This window comes from Pseudomassariella vexata (genome assembly GCF_002105095.1).
Source record: "Pseudomassariella vexata strain CBS 129021 chromosome Unknown BCR38scaffold_1, whole genome shotgun sequence".
Taxonomy (NCBI): domain Eukaryota; kingdom Fungi; phylum Ascomycota; class Sordariomycetes; order Amphisphaeriales; family Pseudomassariaceae; genus Pseudomassariella; species Pseudomassariella vexata.
In genome coordinates, this window is record NW_024467956.1 from 4,289,146 (window position 1) to 4,313,571 (window position 24,426).

The window sequence follows — 24,426 nt, forward strand, 5'->3', positions numbered from 1 at the left end:
AGTGGTGTCCCGACTGTCAGTGGGAAGAACTCACACGCGGCCACGACCCTTACCATAACATCAGAGCTGTCCGAAGAATTACACCTAAGCCTTGTCCTAACCAGTGCATGCCGTTCCGGAAGTTAGGCACGTTGGACGAGCCAAACAACGGCACAGATGATAACAATCTGCTAAGGGGCAGCGACTTCAAAGAGGAATGCCATTGTGGCAAGTGTGAAGAATATATAAATAAAGGTGATAATTTGTACTGCGAGTTGGACTTTATGGGTTAAGCTGGTGTTTTTTGGTGGTTAAGCCGTATAATTGAAAATAAAATAGAATAAACTAAAAACTTCAAAGGGTCTGTTCAAGTCGTCCGATGGTGAAAGAAAGTCTCAAAGTCGATTATTCGTCAGATTGTGTCACTAAACATATTGTTGTTAAATTACATATTAAAGCTTACTTGATTCTAAAATTTCACGAGAAGGCTTCAGAATAAGTCCATTATGAGTTCACCCTGTTCCGAAACATCACTGTTGTCGCCGTGATCGCAACCCACCCCGCAACCACGCCGCCACGCAGGACGGCTCCGACTCGGCTCTCGGGGTTAACCAAAGATATGCCCACAATTCCCTTCGGGCCAGTAGGTTGATAGCTACGTGCTCGGCTGGACTATGCTGTTTGGGCATGGCTCAAATAGTTATTTGTTCTGGGGTAATCGTCGTCTATAAAGCGCCCCTCGTCGGATCTGATAGTGTCGCTTGATTGTCAATCGTCAACTACCCCCAGTGTGGACTCTTTCTTGTCACCCTTGCCCTTACTCAACCATCTAAAAAGTAAGCACAATGATGGCTCCCGAACCATCATTCGAAGACAGGCGTGACTTCACCGACGCCTCCCGCGGCTTCATCGCCAAGCTCGAACCCTGCATCATCAAAAACGGCGCAGGCCAAGTCGTCTGGGACCTCGAGGAGTTCAACTTTATGCTCGACCAGGAATGTCCCCCCACTGCCAACCCCAAACTCTGGCGCCAAGGCCAACTAAATCTCAAACAAGGCCTCTACGAGATCGTCCCCGGCATCTGCCAAGTACGCGGTTTCGACATCTCCAACATGACTCTCGTCGAGGGCAAGAGGGAGTTATCGTCATCGACCCACTAATATCGTGCGAGTGCGCTGCTGCGGCGTTGGAGCTGTACCAGAAGCATCGGGGGAAGGGGAGAAAGGTGACGGGGATGCTATATTCGCATTCACATGTGGATCATTATATGGGCGCTGGTGGGATTGTGCCCATGGATAGGGAGAAGCATGATATACCCATAATTGCGCCGGAAGGGTTCATGGAAGCGGTTATGAGTGAAAGCATTCTTGCTGGTCCCGCGATGAGGCAGAGGGCTGCGTTTATGTATGGGCGGGGTCTGCCGAGGGGGCCGGAGGGGCAGGTTGGAGTGGGCTTAGGGATGGCGTTGAGTTTGGGGACACAGTCGCTGATTTCGCCGAACAAGTTGATTCAGCGTACTGGGGAAGAAATTTTGGTTGATGGAGTTAGGATTGTGTTCCAGATGGTGCCGGGCTCTGAAGCGCCTGCTGAGATCAACTTCCATTTTCCTGACTTCAAGGCTCTGTGTCTTCCGGAGACGGCGACGAACTGTTTGCATAATATTGTAAGCAGAAAGTTGACTCTGACACTTGGTTTCCATTCTCACCAAATCAGGTTACATTACGAGGTGCCCAAGTTCGAGATGCCAAAGCGTGGTCTCGGTATCTTGACGAGGCGATTGTGCTATTTGGAGAAAACTCTGATGTCGTCTTTGGGAGTCACAACTGGCCTACTTGGGGGCGCAAGGATCTCATTACTCGCATTGAGAAGCAGAGAGATCTGTACGGATATTTGCACGACCAAACTGTCCGCATGATGAATCTTGGTAAGCACGAGGTTCCACCATTGTGAGACAATATTAACATCCGGCAGGTATGACGGGCATTGAAATCGCTGAAAAGATCAGTCTCCCACCAAAGTTGCAAAGTGAGTGGCATTGCCAAGGGTTCTATGGTTCAGTGAGCCACAATGTGAAGGTATGACAATTTCTTGCTGAAGCAGACATTATGAAAATTCACACACTCCCAGGGTATTTACCAGAAATACATGACATGGTTTGACGGCAACCCCGCCCATCTCTGGGAACACACTCCCGCCGCCGAAGGAGCCCGGTACGTTGAATGCCTAGGTGGCCTCGACAATCTCTGTATTAAAGCGGAGATGTACATTGCAAAAAATGACCTCCGATTCGCCGCCACGCTTCTGGGACACGCGGTGGCTGCCTTCCCAGAGCACAAGAAATGTAAACTTCTCCTGGCTTCGACCTTCGAGCAATTGGCCTATAGGGCTGAAAACGCTACATGGCGGAACTTCTACCTTGTCGGAGCACGGGAGCTGAGAACAGGAAGCAAAGTGCCGGCGGGCGGAAGGGGTCCAATTGGGCCGAATATGTCGATTGATCAATGGTTTGATATCATTTCAGTAGAGATTGACGGTGAAAGGGCTGCGGACGGAGAGGGATTTGTGATTGATTTTGATATTGCGGATGAGGAAATGAGGTGGAGGCATACTGTGAGTAATGGGGTGTTGCATCATCGTCGCTTGAGTAGTAGTTATGAAGGGGGAGATGCGGACTTGGAGGTCACATTATCGCGACTGCAACTGCTGGAAGTGCTGCGTGGGAGGGAGGCAGATGGTATAAAATTGAAAGGCAGAGCAGAGTTGCTAGGTCGATTACTAGATTTGACAGGGAAGGTCAGCTCGTTCCCAGTGCTGGCTATGAATGAGCCAAATGGTTGTTGTTGATGGAGATATCGAAGTTGGTTATCACATGAGATTACACTGGCGGACCTGAGAAACAATCGCATTTACAATGCACGGTACAAGTTGAATTTGCATGGGCCTAATAGTCACATTGAATGATTTACCTAGCTTTTGGTACTAGCTCGTCAATTCATATACATATGTAAGCTTTACATAACGTATCGCAAAGCGAGGCTAATACTAATTCCAAGTGTACAGGTATTCACTTACCATGTCAACCATTCACCCGACACAAACATCCACTCGCCCTCGGCGAGGATCTCAAACCCACATGATAGGATACTAGTCTCTCCTCTCTTCCTTGTCCGCACCGTCCTTATCACCCCGTCTCCCCGGTCTCAACACTAGAATCGCCTCTATTATATTCCTCCCTGCCCTCTGCGCAGTAGCCGAGATGCGTCGACCCGCCTGCGAAACTCGCAGGCTGAGCCGGCGCACGAGTTCTCCTGAATACGGTGCATTCTGATTCCCGCTTTCACGTCCGCATCCAGCTTCATCGCGCAGAAACTCGGCTCTATGCAGTGAGCTACCCAGAACTTCTTCGCTGGGGCGCTCGGAATCCTGGCGTCTGTTGTAGGCATCAAGACGTCCTCCAGTCGCTGAACTGGATTGGCGAGTAGGCGTCGTTACATAGAAGCTGCGGGGGCGAGGCGTGCGAGTTTGGGTCGTGGATGGGCCATCTGCTGGTCGGTTGTCAGTAATGTCAGCAGAGGATCTACGCACAACAAAAAAGTTGTACGCCTCCGTATTTGGGTCGGCATCTACCGGGCCACGTCTCGTTGGAGTTGCGCGGCGCGAGGAAATACCCGCTGGAGGATGGGGGGACACGAAGCCTCGCTGTAGGGGGGACTCATTGTGTGTGACAGCGCTGCCCTCGGGGTCTTCCTCGTAGATCTCGAAGTCTAGGTGGCACCGTTGCTGTTTCGTGGGGTAGGCATCAGTTTTTCGTCGTTTGCTGGCACGCAGGTCCATATTTTCTGACACCGTTATACTAGTTTTGTATGGGTTCGTTGTGTTCGTCAAGGGTGATTGGGATTGCTGTTAATTTGGTTACAATAGAACACTGCGAGGGCCTCCATGTATATATAGTTAGACGAACGGCAAGAGAGGATACTCAGGAATTAGTGGGTAGTGTCTATAACCAATTACGGTGTTTATCATGGACAACCCATGTTCCGGTCAATAAGACGATCAAGTATTGTTATAACATACTAAATTTTTGTTCTTAAACAGACATAGTCTCAGTCAACGCTTTGAGTGACATTGAAAAAACATTGTAGCTATGCCTGTTTGCTTATTGTTTTGTTTTCCACCACTCACAAACAACGTGTCTGGAGTGCCTTTGCTATTTTCCTCTACTGTTATAAAAGTCAGCAAATCTGATACTTGAAGACCCTTTGAAAGAAACACCGCATAGTGTCTCCAGATAATATTTTCCAGATTATGGTACCATTCAATGCTCATGATTGTATACGTTGGCACACCGTCTATGTGCTAGGTGTAGCGTTGGGTCTAATACCTGTAGTGAGCTCTTCGAAACAGTATGGGACGGTTCTGATCATAGGGTATGGTCCACCTTCCTTAACCTTACATAACACTGGTTCGGCTTATTGGTGATACCTAAAGTTGAGTTATAACTAGACAACTCTTTCGGGCACGGCAGCAACTCAAAATTCCACACAATCAACGTGATCAAAATCCTCAACTCAAGGTATGCCAATCTCTTGCCGAAATACCCCCTCGTGCCAAGCGAGAACGAAAGCTGTGGTCCCGCCGCGGCGTCAAACTCAACTTCGAAACCACTCTGCTCTCGATGGCCCTTCGGTGCAGAGACCAGCCATCGCTCCGGTTTGAACACCCCAATATCTTCCGGATCCCAAGCTCGACCCTTTCCCTCTTTCTTCGCAAGTTGGCTGGTTTCTCTCCTCAAGTCCTCAGGGATGTCAATCGCGGGGCTCAACAGGCTGGGACCAGTGCCGAGCATGATGGCTAGGTCGAGCGTTGCGGTAATAACCTCATCCGTCTCAGCCCCTGAAAATTCTATCGGCTCATCATCACCCTTCTCCCCTTTACGACGAATCCGTTCCACTGACTCTGCATCCAAGCCCTTGAGTAACTCCAGCTTAGGCCTTGTAGCACTGTGTGGAAAGTCCTTCCCGAACGCAAACCCAAAGACGGCATCCAAAGCAGCCTGGTACACATCAACATTTGCGCTGAACGGACTCCCAGCCGCCATTCCGGATTTCACCTTCCACAATTCAATGAGTCTCGAGGCATTAACATCAATCGCCGGCCCAGCCACCCGGTGCAAAAACCCTGGCGACATCAGATCCTGCAACAACCTCCGAATGTATATGATGATCAGGCAGAAACCCGCCAAACAAATCCCCCATGATGGGTGACCGGTCGAGTTCCTTACCCCGACGCATAAGGATGTCCTGGGACTCACGGAAGTCGGCTAGTAGGACCATAGGACGGGTGAAGGGGCGAATTAATATTTGCGTTATGGGGGAGTTGTGTTTCTGCACGTGAGAAGAGAAGCAGAAGCAGAGCGAGTTGCCCATTTCGTGCATGTATTGCAGCATTTTGGGGAAGTCGCCTAGGGGGCTATCGAGAGAGGTCTGGTTGTGTGGAATTCCGGGAATAGGCTTGGGGAGGGAGCATTGGTAGAGGAGGTAGATAAGAACAACGATAGCGCCCGTGAAAAGGGCTGCTGTGGTCATGGCAGTCGGTGTGAGTATGATGTCGTGTAAGTGGTTAACTGGGTTAGATGAAGACATCTTGGTTGGCGGTTGATCTATCGTATAGTTGAAAGTATAGTTGAGCTGATGAAGACAATTTAACATTAGACGACTGAGCATCGCAACTTTGTATAGCAATTATCCGAAGCTGAGTGGAAGATTGATTTCTCAGGTTTCGGTTTCCGCGGCCACCCGTCTGTACACTGTGCAATGTCGCTTGGCTCTACACTACGAAAACATCAACCTTTCGCCCCAGCCATATCGGCCATTCGGCAATCCGCAGGGTTTCCTACCAATGAGATCGTAGACGATGTAATCCATCCAAGTTTGCTATGTTTTCATGCGGAGTCCACAATTCTCGCCATCACCTTCACGAGCCATTTGTCCAATCTGTGAAAGCAAGGGGGATGCCTTCAAGGCACTTGAGTACACCAACACGCCGTCGCGGGGACTTTTCAGGGAATTTCAGCGTTCTTCCCCTGTGTTGTTGTCCTAAGACCGGCGATGAGCATATCAAAGCATTGATTCTGAAGTCTGGGGGATTCCTCTGTCCCACGTTTGACATATCCAAAAGCCGCTTTGTTCGTGCTTTCCATCATGCCAACCTGACCGACCAAGACGTCGAGATAACCTTCAAGGTAAAGAAGGTCCTGCTCCAGGTGAAAGAATGGAATGGCTTCTGTTCGCCCAGGATTAGAGCCAACGTTCGACGAAATGCAAATAGCAAGACCAATACCACGGACCTTCTAAGAGATCTCCTCTGAGGTCTTGATTCGGAAACCGCGGGTGTGTCTTTCCACTATCTCGCCACCTTTCGTGTCTGTGGGAGACTGTTCAGTGAAATCTCACAGCAGACCAGCATAAAACCCATCGACCCCAAAAGAGGAAACTAGGACTGGCAGCTACTCATGGTGTAGGTACGAATCATTTTCAATGCGATTTCATGTCATGACGATCTCAAGGTAGCTTTCCTGTCCGTTGACGAGTTCATTGCGAGTACAGACGACCGCCACGGGCTCATGTGCAACTCTAGGGCGGCCATGCCACTTGGGAGATAGGACGGAGAATCTGGTGAGAACCGCAGATCATCGCACGACCGGACGAAGAAGATGACCGATCTGCAGAGTCAAAAGGGGACCTCCTATCCGAAGACACGAAAGTTCCATCATCGCCGTCTAGCAACCACGAGACGAGAAGACAGGCTGCAGTGACGCAGGGCTCGACGACTTGGGCCAAACCTGATCTTCCAACGGAGGAACAAAACTGGACGGCCTCCTAACCCCTATGCTGATGATTACAAATTGGATTTACTTGATTCTGGGAACGAACACGTAGATAGCATCCACAACAGCACCGGGGCGAGCTTTGGGGAGGTTTAGATACCGCACTGCCCAACGGTTCTGCAAGTTCAGCGTGGTCGACATTGTTGGACATATGATACACTCGTGTGCCTAAGTGACATGCGACATACCAGAGTTAAATTAGTTCAGATTAAGTACGGGCTGCTCTCGTTGGGTTAGACAGTAAGCCTTTGTTGTCGTAAGTTACTTCGCTTCATTAATCAGCGGCCTTCATGACGTTGGAAGTTCCTTTCATTTGGTAACTGAGCAGTTCGATTTTGACTATAGAAGGACTGTGTGCTGCCAAGCCATAATACGGGCGATACAGCCACTACAGTCGCTACATGAGACATCTGGTGTAAGCTGGTGGCATTGTTGGACCAGTAATCTAACGCCGGCCTATGCCGCAAACTTTGGTTCGATTCGGGACTTTAGTAGAGGCTTTGGGCCTTCAAAGAGGGTCCGTGGGATGTGCAATGGCCCAAATCGTCGACGTCTACGGCACGAATTGCCAACTATTCAGCAACCCGAAAGTGCCAATGGTAAGAAGCTGTATTCGTACAACTTGTCGCTGATCACCTCCTGCCACCCCGGCCACCACCACCACCACCCATCATACCTCCCATGCCCATGCTCTTCATCATGTTCTGGATATCCATCCCTCCAGGCATGCCACCACCAGCGCCGCCGCCCATCATACGAGCGAGGGCCGCCATGTCAGGCATGCCTCCAGCGCCGGCACCACCCATACTCTGCAACCGCTTCTGCATAGCCGCCATTTGCTGGGCCTTGTTCCCGCCGCCCATAGCCTGTTGCGCACGCTGCATATTCTTCATACTACCGCCCATCTTCTTGGCCATACCCGCCATCATGCGCTGCTGCGTGAGCAAGTCCTCGACCTCGCGGACACTGACGCCAGCGCCGCAGGCAACACGTGTCATACGCGTGGGCTGGTCGACGAACATCTTGCCATCGCTGTCGAGCTCCTTCTCCGTCATGCTGTCACAGATGTAGATCATGCGCTTGAGCTTCGCGCTGCTTTCTTCGTTATCCATCTGGTCCATGCCTGGCATGTTGGCCATCCCCGGGATCATGCCGCTGATCTTGGAAAGTGGGCCCATCTTCATTATGTTGCCCAGCTGATCGCGTAGATCGCGGATAGTAAAGATTCCTTCGGTGATGTGCTTGATTGTGTCCTTTTGGTCGAGTTTTAATGACTGGACGTGCTCCACGAGTCCAGCCATGTCGCCCATTCCCAATAGCTTGTTGACAAATTGTTGCGGCGAGAAACGCTCGAGATCCAGCATGTGTTCACCGGTACCTATGAAGACGATTGGTGTATGTGTGGCTGCAACGGCGGAGATGGCGCCACCACCACTTGCGTGGCCGTCTGTTTTCGTGATGATAATGGCCCCAAAGTCCGCAGCATCTTTGAAGGCCTTGGCTTGTGCTTCAGCTTGTTGACCGATGGAAGAGTCGAGCACCATGATGGTCTCGTCTGGTTTGACCGCCCTTTGGATATCCGTCATCTCTTGGAACAGGGCCGCTTCCTGGCGATGCCGACCTGACGTATCGACGATGATAATCTCGAACTTCTCTTTCTTGAACTGGGCCACACCGTCCCTCGCGACAACAGCGGGATCCGTCTCCGTCAGAGAACCATAGTACGGGATTTTGGCCTTGACAGCATTCTGCTTGAGCTGGTCAAAAGCACCGGCACGGAAGGTGTCGGCGCACACAAGACAGGCCTTGAACCCCCTAGCCATATAATGTCGCGCAAGCTTGGTACACGTTGTCGTTTTTCCGGCACCCTGCAAACCGACAAACATGATGACATTAGACTTGCCTTTCTTAGGCTTGAAGGGCTCGGCATGTGGATCCACGAGCTTGACGAGTTCGTCGAAGACGGCCTTCTGAATCAGGCGTTTCTTGTTGACCCCCGGCGGTAGGTCTTTGAAGTTTACGGCGCTCCGTATCGAGGTCTGGAGTCGACTGACAAGTCGCACGTTTACATCGGCTTCTAGGAGGGCGGCCGAGATCTCATTGAGCATGGTCTTGAAAGCCTAGACATGGACAGAAACGACGTCAGCGGAGGGACGGTGGTGGGGCGATTTGTATTGTCGTCGAGCGCATTGGAAAGAACATACCTTCTCGTCGAGATTCGGCGCGCGCGTGACATCATTCAAGGCGGTGCTGATGCGCCGCCCTAGATCTTGAAGAACCATGATGGAAGTGGGCGGCGAGGTGCCGTCGCAAATCCAAATTGTCGTATCCTGTATGTATAAAGATAGCCGTGGCGATCAATGTTCCCAAGTTCGCAGTTGACCAAATCATGGTGGAACCTTGCTGGGTGGATCCTGCTAAAACGTGGGGTAGGAGCTTGGGTTTCTCCGATGTCCTGTCGGATTGCCTAACCCAGCCCCAACCCTGGCCAGAGCCCAAAGCGAGCCAAGCTAAGCTTAACCCTAACCCTGAAGCCTATCGGTCAGCCCCTGACAAGTAGTGAACTTTACAAGTCGGCTGGAAAGGTACACCTTCATGATAGAGTCCTAATTTAGCCCTTGTTCTGATCATCTAATTGCCCAGCCAATTGAAACTTCAACAATATGGCTCCATCCAGTAACCTGCAAATCGTTGGGATGCTTTGGAGCAGCGCCTTTTCACTGGATTTCACTTTCTTCCTACATCATGCCGATGCTGAGAATAGCCACTTGACAGAAGTATACAAAATGGTATGGACATATATATTGTGCGTGACATGTCTCTCTAGGCATATGCTGCCATCATTTGAGGTTCATTTCTCAAAATAGACAGAAACAAAATACACATTTGATGATGTAGCAGTTTTACATATAGTAGATAGTTGACATTTCAGAAGCTGTCTGTACGCAAAGCTTCTGAGCCTTTCACTTCATTATGGCTCAGGCGAGTTGACATACACAATTCAGTACGTGACATTACTCGTCATATACAAGAACATCCACATTCCACCCTTCTCACCCTTCTTATATCGACCCACCAAATCAGCAAGCTCCTCGACAAGCTCTCACACCACAAACAATTAAGTTGACTTAACCACCGTTGCCGTTGTACGCAACAAGGTTGGGACTGCCCCTCAAGGTGCCGGTAATTTTGCCAGAAGTCCCCAGAGCCTTGATACGGCTGGTTACAGCGGCAGGTGTGCTGAGGTTCTCCAAAGCCTGGAGGTACAGAGCGAGTCCCACGACATGGGGACACGCCATGGAAGTTCCGCTGATGGTTGAAGTAGCCGTGTTGGATCCAATCCACGAGGACAGAACGCTTACACCAGGGGCCATAATGTCGACACCAGCACCTATTCAAAACAAAGCATATTAGTAATCGGTGTTAGAATAGGAAAAGTCGGTTTGTGAAAACGTACCGTAGTTGGAGAAAGAAGCGGGCCGCCAGCTCGAGTCAATCGCTCCAACAGTGATGGCGTTAGGGGCGTTGGCAGGAGACTGGGAGGATACGGGAAGGGGGTTGCCGAATTCGTCTCCGTTACCCGCTGCGGCAACCGTGAGGACGCCCGAGGTGTAAGCAGCCTGAACTGCGTTAGTCCATGCCGAAGAGGCACCTCCGCCTGAAATTCTTTAAGTCAGCACATTGTTGCACCGCGGGGGTTCTGTATCATGGGGAAAGGAAATTTGAGAAGTACCGAGCGACAGGTTGATGGCAGAGCGTTTTTGGCGGCTCTTAGAGATAATGTCGTTGACGGCCCAGTTGTACCCGGCAAGAATAGTCGATGTGGTGCCCTCTCTACCTGCGAATACCTTGACGGAGATGAGGTTGGCCTGGGATACACATAGTCAGCCACTGCTTTCGGCACGCCAAAATGGGGCATTGGTGCGGTATGGATTTTCCGACAACATCAGTTCTGAAGACATGACTAACCTGCTTAGCAATACCATAGGTCGAGCCCCCGATAGTGCCAGCAACGTGTGTTCCATGGCCCAGAGTATCAACGTGGGAGCCGCCGACGGCGTTGTATCCAAGGGTTGCCCTGCCGCCAAATTGGCTGTGCGCAACCTGGATGCCGCTGTCGACCACGTAGCCGTAAGTACCGGCACCTGCAGAGGTGTCATAGACGTAACTAGTCGAGCCACTAGTTCTGTGGGAGATCGTTCCGAGCCCCCAGGGAGCACCAGATTGGGTAGTCAATGCTCTGTCGGAGACCTTATCCTCCACGGCATCCCAGAGATACCAGACTTGGTCTTCCTCAACTTCGGCAACCTGCAATTTGTATTAGTATAGGTATCCTTGAGGGTGTTTCAAGAATGGGTAGATATACCTCTGGGCTGTTCTTGATCTCCGCGATGGTCTCATCGTCAAATTCACCGGCGTAAGCACTCCAAGAGCTGATGTTATAAGTCTTCTCCACGCCGGCCGTGTCACGCTTGCTCAGGCTGCGTCGGTGGACGTCGCTGACCCAGGTCAAGTGAGACTCGACATCGCTGACGGTGGCGCCGGTCTTGAGAGTAACGAGGTATTTTCCAGGGATAACCTCACGCTTCTGTTGAGCGGCAGCGGGAGCAGCTGTGGGAGCAGTGAGGGCAGCCGGGAGAAGAGCTCCGACAAAGAGAGCAAGACGGAGGATGCTGGCCATTGTGGAAGGTTGGAATGATGGTGAGACTAATTGAGAGGCTTGAGGCTGTTGGTGGTGCTTCTGTTCGTTGACAAGAGATGGCGTTCTCTACACTTATATAGCCACCGTATTTGTTCCGGCGGAGCATAGAAGATGCCGATGAAGCCGTCATCAATATCGTGAAGCTAACTTATTGCTCTTACTTGCGTGATTATAGCCAAGAAATACGTTCCCGTGAGATCAGTTCAAGCTTCCTAAACACCTCTAGCAGTCCTTGGCCCGAGGCGGACCAAGCCACTGAGTATGGATGCATGATTCTCAAAAGGGAAAGGAAGTTGGATGCCCGTATTCTATGAATTACAAGCCGCAACCGCACACGCATGGAAGCCTGCGGCTTCCGGCTGGTTCGCTTGCATATCTGCAGTCTTGGCGGTCCGGGGTGGATGAATAGCAAAGAGACAGTGGGTAGGCATCCCGCTCGGCACTGACAATTCTTATACCGTGGGCCCAAGTTCCCAATGCAGCAAATGAGCACGCGCCGGGAGGGGTCAAATAATGACATACTCTCGAAAATCAATTCTAGGGTGAGATGTCTTACATCATGTTATAATACAGGATATAGGTAACTGCATGAGGTCTTAGTGTTAGTTCCTCGGTTTAGATTCATATATCTTTTGTATAATATTGTTTGCACCTGGGTCTGGAATTGTACTAGACGTCGCTGCTCTGACTTTGAGTTACTTTCGAGGTCCTGCAATGCAATGCAATGCAACCATTGATATTAGGCTGTAGGTCTGTACACGGTTACCTATCATTTCTGTGGATGCTAAGTCAACATAAGCTTCGACCTTGTGTTCGGCCAACTAAATTTGTCGCAAGGCACGATGTTTTACTTGATAAGCTTCATTCCAAGACGCGGATCCGTTTCTTGGCTGCCGCGATGTCTCGGGAGTTAGATGCTTAACTGGGAAGGTCCATTTTTTCAGCTCTGGAACCGTTGTGCCAAGCTTACTGGCGATGTCACTTTAAACGACTCTAACCTGCTTCTTCTGCGCATAAACCCGGGATACGAGAAATGCGCGAACAGCTCAAGCACGGCACTGGTCCAATTGCCGCCTTGGCGAGATAACATATTTTCTTATACAAATGATAACAGTAAAGGAAATGGGAATAACGTACAACCCCACCTTTCCGGCCACCCACCTTTCCGGCCACCCACCTTTCCGGCCACATATTGCAATCCAATTGAAGGTATTCGAAACAGTGTATTCAACGTACTATTAACGTAGTCCACGGTCCAATTGCACACTTTGGCAGACCTTATACGACAATGTATAAGTGAATTCAACCACAACGCCTATCATCAATTGAAACTACTCAGAATCGTTATCTTCAGACGTCTCTACATCATTTCCACAAGTGCGCGCATTATGTCCGGGCTCGCCGCAGATTCTAAAGCGCCGTACACGCGCAATTCGCCGCCTCGTACGACCACCAATTTGACGAAATTCGTCATGTAACTGCCCATCAACCTCTCGTTGAGACTGTAGGTCCTGTCCAGCTTGTATACGAAGTGACCCTCCACTCTGTAGCTGTTTTTTCTTCGCACGGCGACGTCGACTTAAGGTCTCATTTGCCTTGTACGTGTTTAAAAACGCCGGTAAAAAGTCTTCTTTCGAGATAGGACTTATATGTGCTCGCATGAGATCTTCGATTTCTTTTCCGTACGCTCTTTTTAACCCGCGAAAACAACCAACATCAAGAGGCTGGAGCTTATGCGACGAATGAGGAGGCATACAAAGCGTGACGATATTGTTAGCTTTGCAATATACCTCGAAATCGGTCGAGTGATGGCTTTCGTGACCGTCGAGGATCAATAGGCGATGAGTACCTTTCGTACGACACTTGGTGTGATGATCGAAGTGTTTTATCCAATCTTCGCCTCTCTCGTTCGTAGTCCAGCCATTTTTAGTAACTGCGATAACCCAATCAGGCGGTAATGGGCTGTTTTCGTACCATGAAGAGAGGTGGGTTTTGCCAGCGAAAATGATGTACGGAGGGAGGGCATAACCGGACGACCCAACGCCTTGAATAACTGTAACCCATTCCCGATTTCCTTGCTGGGCTGCTCTAGGCCTTCCGCGCCGATCAGAAGTCGTCACGACCATTTCGGACGAGATTTGGCCCATCACAAAACCGGTCTCGTCGAAGTTGTAGATATCCTCCTCCTGGATCGCGTATTTCGCAGAGGACTCTCTGATAGTCGATCCTTCGATTTAAACGCGTCCGGAGGTCTGGTTGTCGTCTTACGAAGCTCGAGGCCCAGTTGACGCCGACGCGTCCGCGTCGCGACTTCGAAGTAATCGGTTGGCCATATCTTCAACACCACTCAATCGGGGAGGAAATGCCCGCGAATCTAGGTCGGTTATATGTCGTACGATTGCCTCTTCTTCGGAAGGAGTCAACTTTTGCGTTGGCGATCGCGTAATCGCTCGAGCGGTTTTACCGTCGCGTCGATACGCAAGGGTTCTAAAAGGTATGTTATAGATCTGACCAGCGCGACGTACACTTAATTTTGGATCAGATTGAAGCGCATGTAATGCTAGAATCATATCACTTTCATTCCAAGAACCAACCATAGTTATGTGGTGAAAAACCGCAGGTCAAAGTGGTAGCGTACGAAAATCTGCCGAAGTGTGCAATTGGACCGTGGACTACGTTATAGCTATTCAGGTACAACCAGCTCTAATAGAAAGCTGTGCTCTAGGGCTTCCTGAGGTATAGATCTGATAGATTCTGACGACTTAGCTGGGTCCAGTATTACCTGATTCCGACGTTGTACCTGGTCTCGTTGCCGTTCTACTTCAAGGGCTCGATCCATCGCTTCCTTAATCTGTACAATGTTACCAAATCGTTCATTAGGCCCTAATCGTACCTTCTTACGTGGTTTGGGGCGTAACGAAGTTATCTCGGCTTCTAATGCGTGTACACGTTGGGTCAAAGTAGTGACCTCGACGCTCTGTACATCTAGCCGACGAGTCAGCTTCCGAAACAATAGCCGTTGCGACGATCGCAATGGCGTAATCGCTGCCAGACTCTCCCTAGCTACTAAGCTAGTCACTGGCGTCGCTATTATTATCGGACCAAGCCAATTACCAGCTGTTGGTGGTGTAGTTGGTCGTTCTGACAGGGGGGCTATCGTCGGCTGAGGTCACGATGGATCTAATGGGTATATTCCAGTTGCAGAGAAGCCTGACTGTATACCATCCCCCACCACCCCACCGGTAACACCACCCCACCGGTAACGTTAATTGAGCACAATACTGCAAAAACACTACATTTTTACGTACACATAATTCCGTACATATTGAAGCTATTTATACCGTAGTTATACCATTATGTAGCTATTGTTATGGGGTTTAAGAATATTGCCACCTCTTGACTGTACAACCACTTCGTGTGACTACAGCGGCCGGCAAATCATCGGCCGTAGCCTTTGATTCTGATGAATCAACCCCTTCATCCTCAACTTCCACAACTTTCCCATTATTGGCTGGTTCTTGACGGTTATTAGGGGGTATAGGCTCCCCTGTAGCTAGTGCTTCTGATACTGTTACAAAACGGCGATTCGGATTTGGCAGTGACTTGCGCTTTTTATCCCTTTTCAAGCGGTCTAGTTCCTCCTGTAATGCCGTAGCCTTAGTGCGTTCGGCTACCAACTCTGCCTCTAAGGCTTCAACCCCCTTGGCAACCTTCTGTAGCCTATAGCGGCTATGTGGGCTTGACTTGTTCGCAAAGTTGCGGATTTGACGGCTCGTACGGGGTATAGAATCACTGTCAAGTCCAGGGGCTTGTGGCGGCGGTGGAGTGCCCCTTTTATCAACATCTACCTGGATTTCTGGATGCCGTAGTGCCTTGGCCCTTGAAATTGGCCAATTTCCAGTAGTTCTCCAGCCAGGTTTAATGACCTTATCGGTTATAGCCTTGCGTGCAGTACTATAACACCGGATAAAGTTGACTTTATCACAGGGTTAGCCATCGATCGTATCGCTGGCATTTTGACCCACTCTCGCTCGCTGACCAGCGAGCGGCCTTAAGGACGCTTGTCGAGCGTTGACGTATCGCTAGGTGGGTCGCTCGGCGAGAATGGTGATAGTTTTTGGTGTTTTGGTATTACTACATAACCTCGTCGTCCAGCCCTGAGAGGCCAGCTGCTCTTACAACAAGCCGCCAATCATTGTTATCCACCAAATGGAGGGGAATGTGTGGTGTGTACACGCCATTCAGACTCTAAGACCGTATGCTCTGGGCCTGTGATACGATCCATCGGCTTAGGCGATTCCTCAACGGACTCAACATATGCCCTGCGCTGTTGAATTGACGCTCAGTCTCGCATGTTGACGGAGGTATAGTAAGGTAATCTATAGCCATATAGCTAAGCCGAGGAAAACGTCGCTGACCAACATCCCTCCACCATCGTATTGGGTTATCCTTGTATACTGCGATGTCGCAGACTGGCTCGGCGAGGTATAGATCGAGCTCATCTTCGATTGGCGGCAGCGGTTGGGTAACTTGGGCCGGACGCTTCGCCCTAGACTTGTATATCTTCGTCCTTCTTGTCGCCTGGGTATTCTGTATGCTTTGCGTACCGGGGTCGGGTATCGTGGAGTTGTTACTACGTTGCCTAAAGAATAGACGTCTTTGAGCAAAGCTCATCGAGGCCACGCTCTGCTCAGATGGACGCTCGCTGGTAATTACGTCCCTATGGCACATCTCTAATTAGTCATTATCGCACAAGAGCACGCTAACTTACTTGGTACTATAGTTATTAACCCACTCCATCCTTAGCTTGCCCATTACGGCAGCATAGTACGCGAGCCCCGTCATCTTGGTATAGAACTCGTCGAGCTTTTTCCAACCAAGACGCAAAAAAACCTGGAGTGTGCGGCGCGTTTTAAGGTCAAGTCCTGTAAAGAAATCGCGTATTAGTACTAGCTAAGGGAAAAGTTAAGCGCCATACCTTCAAAGATTGGTATATCTTCACCATTTAACTGACCATTGTGAGACCTCTTTTCTATATAGACAACGCCCTCATTGGCAGAGCGCTCGAGATGGTCAAGCAAGATCTCGAATGAAGGGAAGTAATCCCACATGCCGCCGGCCTTGCCCTCCTCGTCATCGTTGACAACAGCGCGCGATTGCAGGCTTTTTGAGATAACTGCGAAGTCCCTTAATACGAGCTGAATAGCCCGGATCACGCGCCAATCATTGGTAGTAAGGCCATACTTGAAGATCTAATCAGGCTAACATTATCATCGAAGAACAGGTCAACGTTATCCTGTAAATCGGTCGGAATTGGAGATTGCGAGGCATTGGCTTTATTGGCAATTAGTTAGGGGACTCTAACGGTCCTAAACATCAAAATAGGGTCACGATACCACTCTAGCTCCACTTTCTTAGCTTCAACCCCTGTCAACAGGGCCCGACCCCTAGTAACTTCCAGGGGCGCCCTACTCTCGCCGAGACTTAGCGAGTGATCCAGGTCAATACCTCTCGCCGCGAGAATTTGCAAAGCCATTATCACTCGTCGAGATCTTGAGTATGCCAGACCCACTCGGCGATACGCTCGTTCTTGGCGCCAAGGCTCGCCGAGGGGATCGGCGAGCGCTCGATCGATGGCTAACCCTGCTTTATCAACTGGCGCCGCATCCGTCATTCTATCCAATTTATTGACTTCCGCCCTATAGGCCGACTTCAATACGTTAAAGGGGCCATTTTCATTTGGCTGTAAGCCATGGGAAGTGTGTGCCGGTAAGTAACAACAGTATACATTGTACATAAAGCACGTAGTCATCCACTCATCCTATATAGCCCAGTTAGTACAGTTATACTGCAATAACTAGAAGACTTACAGAGGCGTGGGATCCATGGCCATCTAGTATAATTAGCCTAGCATCAGAGGGATCTGCTGGCTGCGTCTGAGGCAAGTATACGTCAATAAGCCACTGATGGCCTATATGGTTGTCTGTCCAGCCATTTGGTGACGTTATATAGCGCCAGTGGGGACAGATCTCTCAGAATTGGTCAATGAACCACTGTTTTTGGAGCTCTTTGCCCTTGAACACTATACCTGGCTCTAGAAGGCGGTCATCGGCTATAGTGGCTTCAATAAAGGTAGTCCAACTACGGCCCTGTGAGCTCTTAATTATAGCCTTCTGTTGGGCGTCAGAACTCCCCAATACGAGCCCTTCAAGGCCTATAGTATAGTAATTAGCATAGATAATTGCCTAAGAGACTAATAGATAGTTACCAAAGCCAGCCATTATGCCTCCCTTATCGACATAAACTGTATTTTCTGGCTTAATCCAGCCGTATTCTCTCTCACGGATATCAAAGTACCAATGTACGGCTTTTGGTGTAAACGAGTTGAATCGAGCTGTCTCCTGCTTTCTACCCATCTTGGTACGAATTTCTGGATATCTAGAGACAAATCGGTTGAGCCAATTCTTCCCTAATTCGTTGGTATCCCCCTGTTGAGCCAGAAGTGTAGAAACGCAAGCGCGTACGTGATTGTGCGTAGGGGCATATCCCAAGGACTCTTTCCTGATAATCCAGTCAACTATACAGCTTTCTTGGGCTATAGAAACCCGCTTTCTGGTCGGTATAGGGTTGTCTGGCCACCCTTTGCCTTTGATTCTGTCGGAAAGGGTCTGCTGCGGCACTCCATGCTTCTGGGCGGATTTGTACTGCGACAGGCCATTATCGGTAACATCTAGAATAGCCTCAGCTATCTGGTCCTCTGTCCAGCTACGGCGCGGCATTTTGGTGTACTGAAGCGTAGTACTTATAGAATAATAGTCAAAGGGGCATCGTGGCCTCAAAAGTAATAGAATCAGAATTTTACGGCTGCCGGAACTCCGTAGTACCGATGTGGAGTATCGTGTAACCTTTCTAAAAATGCTAAATTGAAAACTTTATTCAATTCGCTATTTATTCGTGCAATCGGCTTGTAAATAGCTTCAATTTCTATTAAGATCCGTATAATTGAAGTTGAAGTAATTATAGTGTAGGTGCTGCTAATTTGGTTACCGGTGGGGTGGTGGGGGATGGTACGTTAATGGAGAAAGTAGTCAGAAATCTGAAGTTAGCGAGGAAATAAGCCCTTCCCTGCGATAACGCTTGTTATAACTTTTTTTAATATTATATTAAAAGGTAGTAATTCAGCTTTCATTTGTTGATAGCAGCTATCAAACAAGCGACGAGTGGACGTATTGTCTCAACTAGGAGACTTAGCCAATGAACGAGTTGCTATGAGCTAACCAAGAGTGGTTCAACCATTAAGAGCTGGAAAACTCGATTCGGCCAAGACCAAACACATATTGCAGTCTTCCCCAATATCGACTAAGAAATCCTATGAACCAGCAAGTAGTGATTGTAAGAATGAGAGAAAAGCAACAACTGAGGTCGGCGCTTAAATGCCATACTATAAGAGATATAAGAAACAATAAACAGAAAAACACCGAAATGTAAGCAGAGCTGAGAGACAAGCCAAAATGGTGCCTGGTCGGCATTCTGCAGCTGTGGATGATTCAGCTTTGCTGAGGACCTGTACCGCAGTTTTCCTACCAGTTCTATTGTCTGGTCGACATAAGGAGGGTAGTCATTCTACAATTTTGCAGCTGTTCATGAGTGAAATTGATCTAATGCAATTCTTCATCCTGAAATGTTGGCTATATTTGGACCAAAATTCGCTCAAATTCATGATCCTTTGCAGGGAAGAGCTCGATCTCCTCAAGATCAAAAAGTCACCAAGTCGGATAGAACTCACCAACAAGGATCTTCCAGTGTTAGACTCTAGAACTTTCTGAAGCTAGTGGCCCAAACAGTCGACGGAGCTTCTGGTGGTGGTGGTGGTGTTTTCAATCGGCTGCGGTTGAGGTTACGATACGTCAATGGTAGTTGCAAGAGCGCGATGGAGACCCTAATGGATGTCGTCAAGGCTGAGTATGCAATTCTCAGTGGTACTGAGCGACTTGAACTTATTCGCCAGGGGGATTCTCAGTAAAAGTTAGATCAAATTTCCTCGGGTTTCCGCGGATACACACATGGCAGAAGTTCGCCCGAAAATTACTTTTGATTCGATATTTCTTTTCGATGACTAAAGGGCAAATTCCGACCATGGGGAAGTGATAGGTTCGAACTTTTCGATATTTTGCATGCTTTCTCGGGGTTCGTCAAACCTGCCGAAGCCGTCGCGACGAGCATACTTAACACCGTCTGCTTTCCTAATATCCCCATCATTCTTGCGGCTCATATTGATTAATTCAAGCAAACTTTGTTTTATCTCTTCCAGGATTCTATTCATTTCCGTTACCTCCTTGTAGCGGATGGTGTGTGGGCACAGCTCCTTGAAGTGCATGAACATGAATTGAACCTCGCCATCCTTAACCTTATCAAACCGCGTTATGGCATTGAATCCTTTTTCGTTTGTAAGGATGTTTTTTTTCGTTCTTAAATGTGAACTATACTAACTCGGGGGTGTTTTCTATTACGCCTAGAATGTTTACCGAGATATCATATGTCAGCGAGAACTTCTTAGTCGGCCCTTCCAATATGACTATTAGCTAGTTTCCTCCTGCAGTCATTTATCATATTTTGCTTCATTCAGCCTTCAAACAAAATAATCTCTTTTCCTGTAGGTTCTTTTGACGTGGAGCTTTTCGTTTGGAGCATTCGATATAGAACTTCTTCCAACTAGGGCTGGTCCAGTGGTTCACCTGCTGGTTGTCTCTGTTCAAATATCGAAACAAATGCCATTACGTTCTCGATGAAGAAGGATCCTTGTTTTTAATAGTACTCTCTAATCAATCTGGCGAAGGATTTTTCGAAGTGTCCATTACACGTATAACACGACGTCTGCGATCACTGCACCCGGCTCAGGATCAGGTCCTGAATCGGGCATGTTGAAGAGGAGCAGTTGGACAATATGGGCCCTGTGGGCCATGTGGGTCCTATACTTGCCACTATCGCCACCTAGAACGGCGACCATCCCCACATACCTCTATTACGAGAAATGTGGCGAGGATAGAACATTCCCTACTTATCTATATGCTTCTACAACTTGTCTGAATTAATCAGCAAGTCTACCATTCATTGACTATATAAGAACCCTTTTGTTTCCATACATAGACCCTCGAAGAGAGGACCAGAGTTAGCTACAATACATACAGGTTAGGCATATGTGCCCTCCTTTTGCTCCTTCAACGGGAACATAAAATCCAAGTGGAGCTAAGAAAACTGTTGGAGAGTATGCAATATAATTATGAGCTCGTATGATGGCTTGGAAGGTGAGTGATAAGACAGAGAAACTTGTAGTCGCACACTTGATGTTGTCAGGGTCTTATACTTCGACAATGACTCCCGCCCATCGTCAAAACCCCACATTTCGACTTCCGTCCGTAACCACGACAAGCGATATAATGCTCGCGAGATTTTCCACCATACTGCGCGTGATAGATTTGCATGCTCGAATGAAGAAAGAAAGCCACAGAGCTCGGTCATACAGTCTGTATTTCGCAAGCCAGCTGAGCGATCGCGCCATCAGTATTTCATCATCACGACTCGGTTTGAAAAAGAATAAATTGCGCGGCGGGTTCTATGCTTCCAATTTCCCATGCCGACATTCTTTTCCTTGGACTAACCGCTATTGGTTGGCAGTTGGAAAGGAATGTGCCATCATCTCGATAGATCGATTTAAGGGAGACCATACTGTGCGATTTGTCCAGATACGAGAAGATACCTGGGTACATAAGCAGTGTTGGTTCATTCTCACCGCGGAACATTTTGTCGCAAACATGTCTAAGATCTCAATGGGAGGGCATATACCTACCCAGGGATCGATTTCTACTAATCTTCGGAAACAAGGAAACATTTTGGTAGGCCGGATGCCACAGTCTGCTGGTAGGCGGTGCGGTGCTGACATAATGACAAACAACCTCAGAGGCATTTCGCTTATTCCTCCCCCCACCCCTTACCCAACACTCCCTTTTCCTGCTTGCATCTGAATGCTGTTATTGCAAGTCCTATAGAGGGGTCTATGGTATCTATCATATACCTACCACTCGTCGGCAAAATCGGTATCTTTCGCCACCCGCTATTTTTGCGGTCTCATCGCTTTGTCGCCGGGTCCTCGCGATTCAAGCTAGGTATTAATTTCGCCCTGTTGATCGTTCAGTATCAGGACGCCCGGCAAAAAGTTATGCGTAGCTCTCGAGGCCTACAACATGGCAAGGGAGGGCGTCCACTACTTCCGGGACCGACGTTACCTTCGATCCCTTTCGGTCAGATTCCCTGCCGCCCACCATACGATAAGCGTCGTGCGTATTGATGCCCTTCAAAATCTATATGTGCATATGTTCTCAGCGTTTCGTTGAAGAGATCACAGGGAGTAACTACTATTAGCAGTGAAAGGCGAGTGAGAAAGATCATGAGACACTCGAGGCGAGGGACGCGAATGATGTCATTACGAACGATAATGTTCCAATGTCGGTTAGTTTGACGTCTTTGATGTGGTCGTGGTCTATTTTCAATGCCAATTTACTACACTAGGACATTGGGTTATCCTATTTATCCGCCTGGTCACTGTGTTGTTTATTTGGTTCCTCGATCCCTCACACCAATAGCGACGTGTTTGCCCACTCCCAATCCCTTATAAAGCAGAACTTCTTCGTTCAGGTTTCCCCGATTCGTAACCCATACAGAACCCAAACTTCTTCCTGAAGAATACTCTATACATTGATAGTCGGTTTTGTTTTGATGCACCCACGTATGTCTTCGGTATCATGTACCTAGACCCTGTGAACTAGAGATGCCGCTGCGCCATGAAAGCTTTCTACATATAGCACCATTAAGAGTAAAAGATGGCCGAATTATAGTTAACCGAGGCTCACCATCTTGGCCTACGCTAGCTGCCAGCCACTCGACCTATACCCGAGTCTGTGCACAAGTTCCCTTCACACCTAGGCCACCGACATCAGGAACTTTTAAGCCCAGATACTTGAAGCTTGATTCCACATGCTTTACGAAAAGAGAAGGATAGCATGGAGGTAAAATAATACTAAAATTCATGCACTTGAATGTGAATGAGGTATGATGTTCGTGTATGCAATAGGTGGAGTGTAAACGGTCCGATGATATCATATGCAACTAACAGAAGAGGTAAGACAACTTGGAGCACCGAGCACTGGAGCTCAAGCTGCGAGACACAGCTGTCTTCGTTCACCGACCCCACCATTGCAGCTCACCCTGCCCCTCGTCCATCTTGTCGAAAAGCGCCCTGCGATTCAACGGGCTATTACCAACCAAGCCACGAGAAGTTTTCGTACTAGCAGCTTATCTAGGGCTGTGGTAGGACGAGGACGACGTCCCCAATTGATCATGCTCCGCTATTGAGGACTATTGACTGCGCACGCCGTTTTCGAAGCAACGCGACTACCTCACTGCATGGACTCGACCCGGCCGACTATCTTTCGCAGTTGCAAGAGAACGCGACGCGATCTACACGACGAGAGACAAATACCCACAGCCTTAGTAGTCAATCTAGAGTTGCGACAGGCGAAATGTCGGAAATGGAGGCTTCGACCCCTTCGCCGAGTGCGATGAGTAGCGACGTCCGGAGCGAGGTCAGGAAACCTAAGAAGAAGAAAGTCCTCCTCATGGGCAAGAGCGGCTCTGGCAAATCCAGCATGCGAAGCATCATTTTCAGCAACTACATTGCAAGGGACACGCGCCGACTGTGAGTTTGAACTGATATCTACGCGATACACCCGCAGCCCCGCGCCCCCGCGCCCCCGCGCCCTCGCGTCCTTCCTCGCCCATAGTTTATCGGTGGTCATCAGCGGCCACAAAATTGGATATTCGCTGACAAGCGGCTCAATGCAGTGGTGCAACTATCGATATCGACCTGTCCCATGTCAAGTTTCTCGGCAACTTGACCCTCAATCTGTGGGATTGTGGGGGTCAGGAGGCATTCATGGAGAACTACCTCTCCCAGCAACGCGTACACGTCTTCTCCAATGTGGGCGTTCTCATCTATGTCTTCGATATAGAGTCTCGGGATGTGGACAGGGACATGGCCACCTACGTCTCGATAATATCAGCGCTCTGCCAGTTCTCGCCCACTGCGAAGATCTACGTACTCATTCACAAGATGGACCTGAGCCCACCACAAGCGCGCGAGCAGGTGTTTATGGAACGCGTCAGGTTGGTACGACAGAAGACAACCGAGTTTGTGCAATCCACGGGATTCACGGGCGAGGTCGACCTCACGCCGTTCGCGACGTCGATATGGGATCAGTCGCTCTACAAGGCCTGGGCAAGCATTATTCATGACCTGGTGCCGAACCTGTCAGTTATTGAGTCACAACTCGAGTCTTTGGGCATCTTGATCGAGGCAGAGGAGTTGCTACTCTTTGAGCGAACCAGCTTCCTAGTTGTATCCAATTGGACGTCTGACGAGGGCCAGAACAACCCGACCTTAGACCGCCAAGAACGCATCTCCAACATCCTAAAGCATTTCAAGCAGAGCATAAGCCGCTTCACCGGGACACCCCGTAATGCCGAGCAGTTTTTACTAATGGAGCACAAATGCGGTGGTCGTTTCTCCATATTCTGCCTCAAGGTGGGTGGATTCCATCATCAATAACTAACCCGCGTGATCCCGACTGACAATATCTTAGTTCACCACGAATACCTACTTGATGGTCATTCTCCCACCTGGCGAGGCACGCTTTAACTCAGCGAAGCTCAACTGCCAGATCGCCAGGGAGAGCTTCAAGTTCTTGGACGGTCCTGTCGCAGCCAATGCGCAGGGCCGGGATTGAGCCAACCTAATGTGGGTTAC

The 24,426-nt window shown here is 49.2% G+C and overlaps 7 protein-coding genes across 7 annotated transcripts; 3 read left to right on the plus strand and 4 right to left on the minus strand.

Moving 5' to 3' along the window:
* Positions 1 to 729: 729 nt before the first annotated feature.
* Positions 730 to 2,823, plus strand: BCR38DRAFT_463026 (beta-lactamase; the record flags this gene model as incomplete). Its single annotated transcript, XM_040862629.1, has 5 exons — positions 730 to 1,074; positions 1,107 to 1,642; positions 1,693 to 1,903; positions 1,951 to 2,054; positions 2,107 to 2,823. Exons 1-5 carry the CDS (start codon positions 825 to 827, stop codon positions 2,821 to 2,823), a joined length of 1,818 nt encoding a protein of 605 aa, XP_040721721.1. The 5' UTR covers positions 730 to 824.
* A 598-nt stretch (positions 2,824 to 3,421) lies between these two features.
* Positions 3,422 to 3,813, minus strand: BCR38DRAFT_480592 (uncharacterized protein; the record flags this gene model as incomplete). The annotated part of the gene is made up of 2 exons (XM_040863292.1): positions 3,422 to 3,521; positions 3,581 to 3,813. The coding sequence occupies 2 exons, from the start codon at positions 3,811 to 3,813 to the stop codon at positions 3,422 to 3,424; spliced, it is 333 nt and encodes a 110-aa protein (XP_040721722.1).
* A 586-nt stretch (positions 3,814 to 4,399) lies between these two features.
* BCR38DRAFT_405131 (uncharacterized protein) lies at positions 4,400 to 5,621 on the minus strand (the record flags this gene model as incomplete). Its single annotated transcript, XM_040857930.1, has 2 exons — positions 4,400 to 5,157; positions 5,291 to 5,621. The coding sequence occupies 2 exons, from the start codon at positions 5,619 to 5,621 to the stop codon at positions 4,400 to 4,402; spliced, it is 1,089 nt and encodes a 362-aa protein (XP_040721723.1).
* A 1,554-nt stretch (positions 5,622 to 7,175) lies between these two features.
* BCR38DRAFT_383362 (signal recognition particle protein) lies at positions 7,176 to 9,240 on the minus strand. Its single transcript, XM_040857442.1, has 2 exons — positions 9,070 to 9,240; positions 7,176 to 8,985 (listed from the first exon to the last, which is right to left on the minus strand). The coding sequence occupies exons 1-2, from the start codon at positions 9,145 to 9,147 to the stop codon at positions 7,498 to 7,500; spliced, it is 1,566 nt and encodes a 521-aa protein (XP_040721724.1). The 5' UTR covers positions 9,148 to 9,240; the 3' UTR covers positions 7,176 to 7,497.
* Positions 9,241 to 9,789: 549 nt separating this feature from the next.
* Positions 9,790 to 11,845, minus strand: BCR38DRAFT_383364 (peptidase S8/S53 domain-containing protein). Its single transcript, XM_040857443.1, has 5 exons — positions 11,232 to 11,845; positions 10,835 to 11,173; positions 10,599 to 10,734; positions 10,323 to 10,523; positions 9,790 to 10,256 (listed from the first exon to the last, which is right to left on the minus strand). Exons 1-5 carry the CDS (start codon positions 11,544 to 11,546, stop codon positions 9,994 to 9,996), a joined length of 1,254 nt encoding a protein of 417 aa, XP_040721725.1. The 5' UTR covers positions 11,547 to 11,845; the 3' UTR covers positions 9,790 to 9,993.
* Positions 11,846 to 20,728: 8,883 nt separating this feature from the next.
* On the plus strand, positions 20,729 to 22,292 carry BCR38DRAFT_419021 (uncharacterized protein). The gene is made up of 2 exons (XM_040859272.1): positions 20,729 to 21,460; positions 21,526 to 22,292. Exons 1-2 carry the CDS (start codon positions 20,858 to 20,860, stop codon positions 21,910 to 21,912), a joined length of 990 nt encoding a protein of 329 aa, XP_040721726.1. The 5' UTR covers positions 20,729 to 20,857; the 3' UTR covers positions 21,913 to 22,292.
* A 947-nt stretch (positions 22,293 to 23,239) lies between these two features.
* BCR38DRAFT_331850 (Gtr1/RagA G protein conserved region-domain-containing protein) lies at positions 23,240 to 24,406 on the plus strand (the record flags this gene model as incomplete). The annotated part of the gene is made up of 3 exons (XM_040855096.1): positions 23,240 to 23,319; positions 23,466 to 24,204; positions 24,263 to 24,406. 3 exons carry the CDS (start codon positions 23,240 to 23,242, stop codon positions 24,404 to 24,406), a joined length of 963 nt encoding a protein of 320 aa, XP_040721727.1.
* Between the last annotated feature and the right edge of the window lie 20 nt (positions 24,407 to 24,426).

Bases quoted from the DNA above. Each gene is read 5' to 3' on its own strand.
- BCR38DRAFT_383364 (XM_040857443.1), bottom strand. From the start codon at position 11,546: ATGGCCAGCATCCTCCGTCTTGCTCTCTTTGTCGGAGCTCTTCTCCCG. The intron at 11,174-11,231 runs GTATATCTACCC...TACAAATTGCAG, and splicing joins AGATCAAGAACAGCCCAGAG to GTTGCCGAAGTTGAGGAAGA. The intron at 10,524-10,598 runs GTACTTCTCAAA...AAAGAATTTCAG, and splicing joins TGCCATCAACCTGTCGCTCG to GCGGAGGTGCCTCTTCGGCA.
- BCR38DRAFT_419021 (XM_040859272.1), top strand. From the start codon at position 20,858: ATGATGGCTTGGAAGGTGAGTGATAAGACAGAGAAACTTGTAGTCGCA. The intron at 21,461-21,525 runs GTAGGCCGGATG...AAACAACCTCAG, and splicing joins GGAAACAAGGAAACATTTTG to AGGCATTTCGCTTATTCCTC.
- BCR38DRAFT_383362 (XM_040857442.1), bottom strand. From the start codon at position 9,147: ATGGTTCTTCAAGATCTAGGGCGGCGCATCAGCACCGCCTTGAATGAT. The intron at 8,986-9,069 runs GTATGTTCTTTC...GTCCATGTCTAG, and splicing joins CGCCGAATCTCGACGAGAAG to GCTTTCAAGACCATGCTCAA.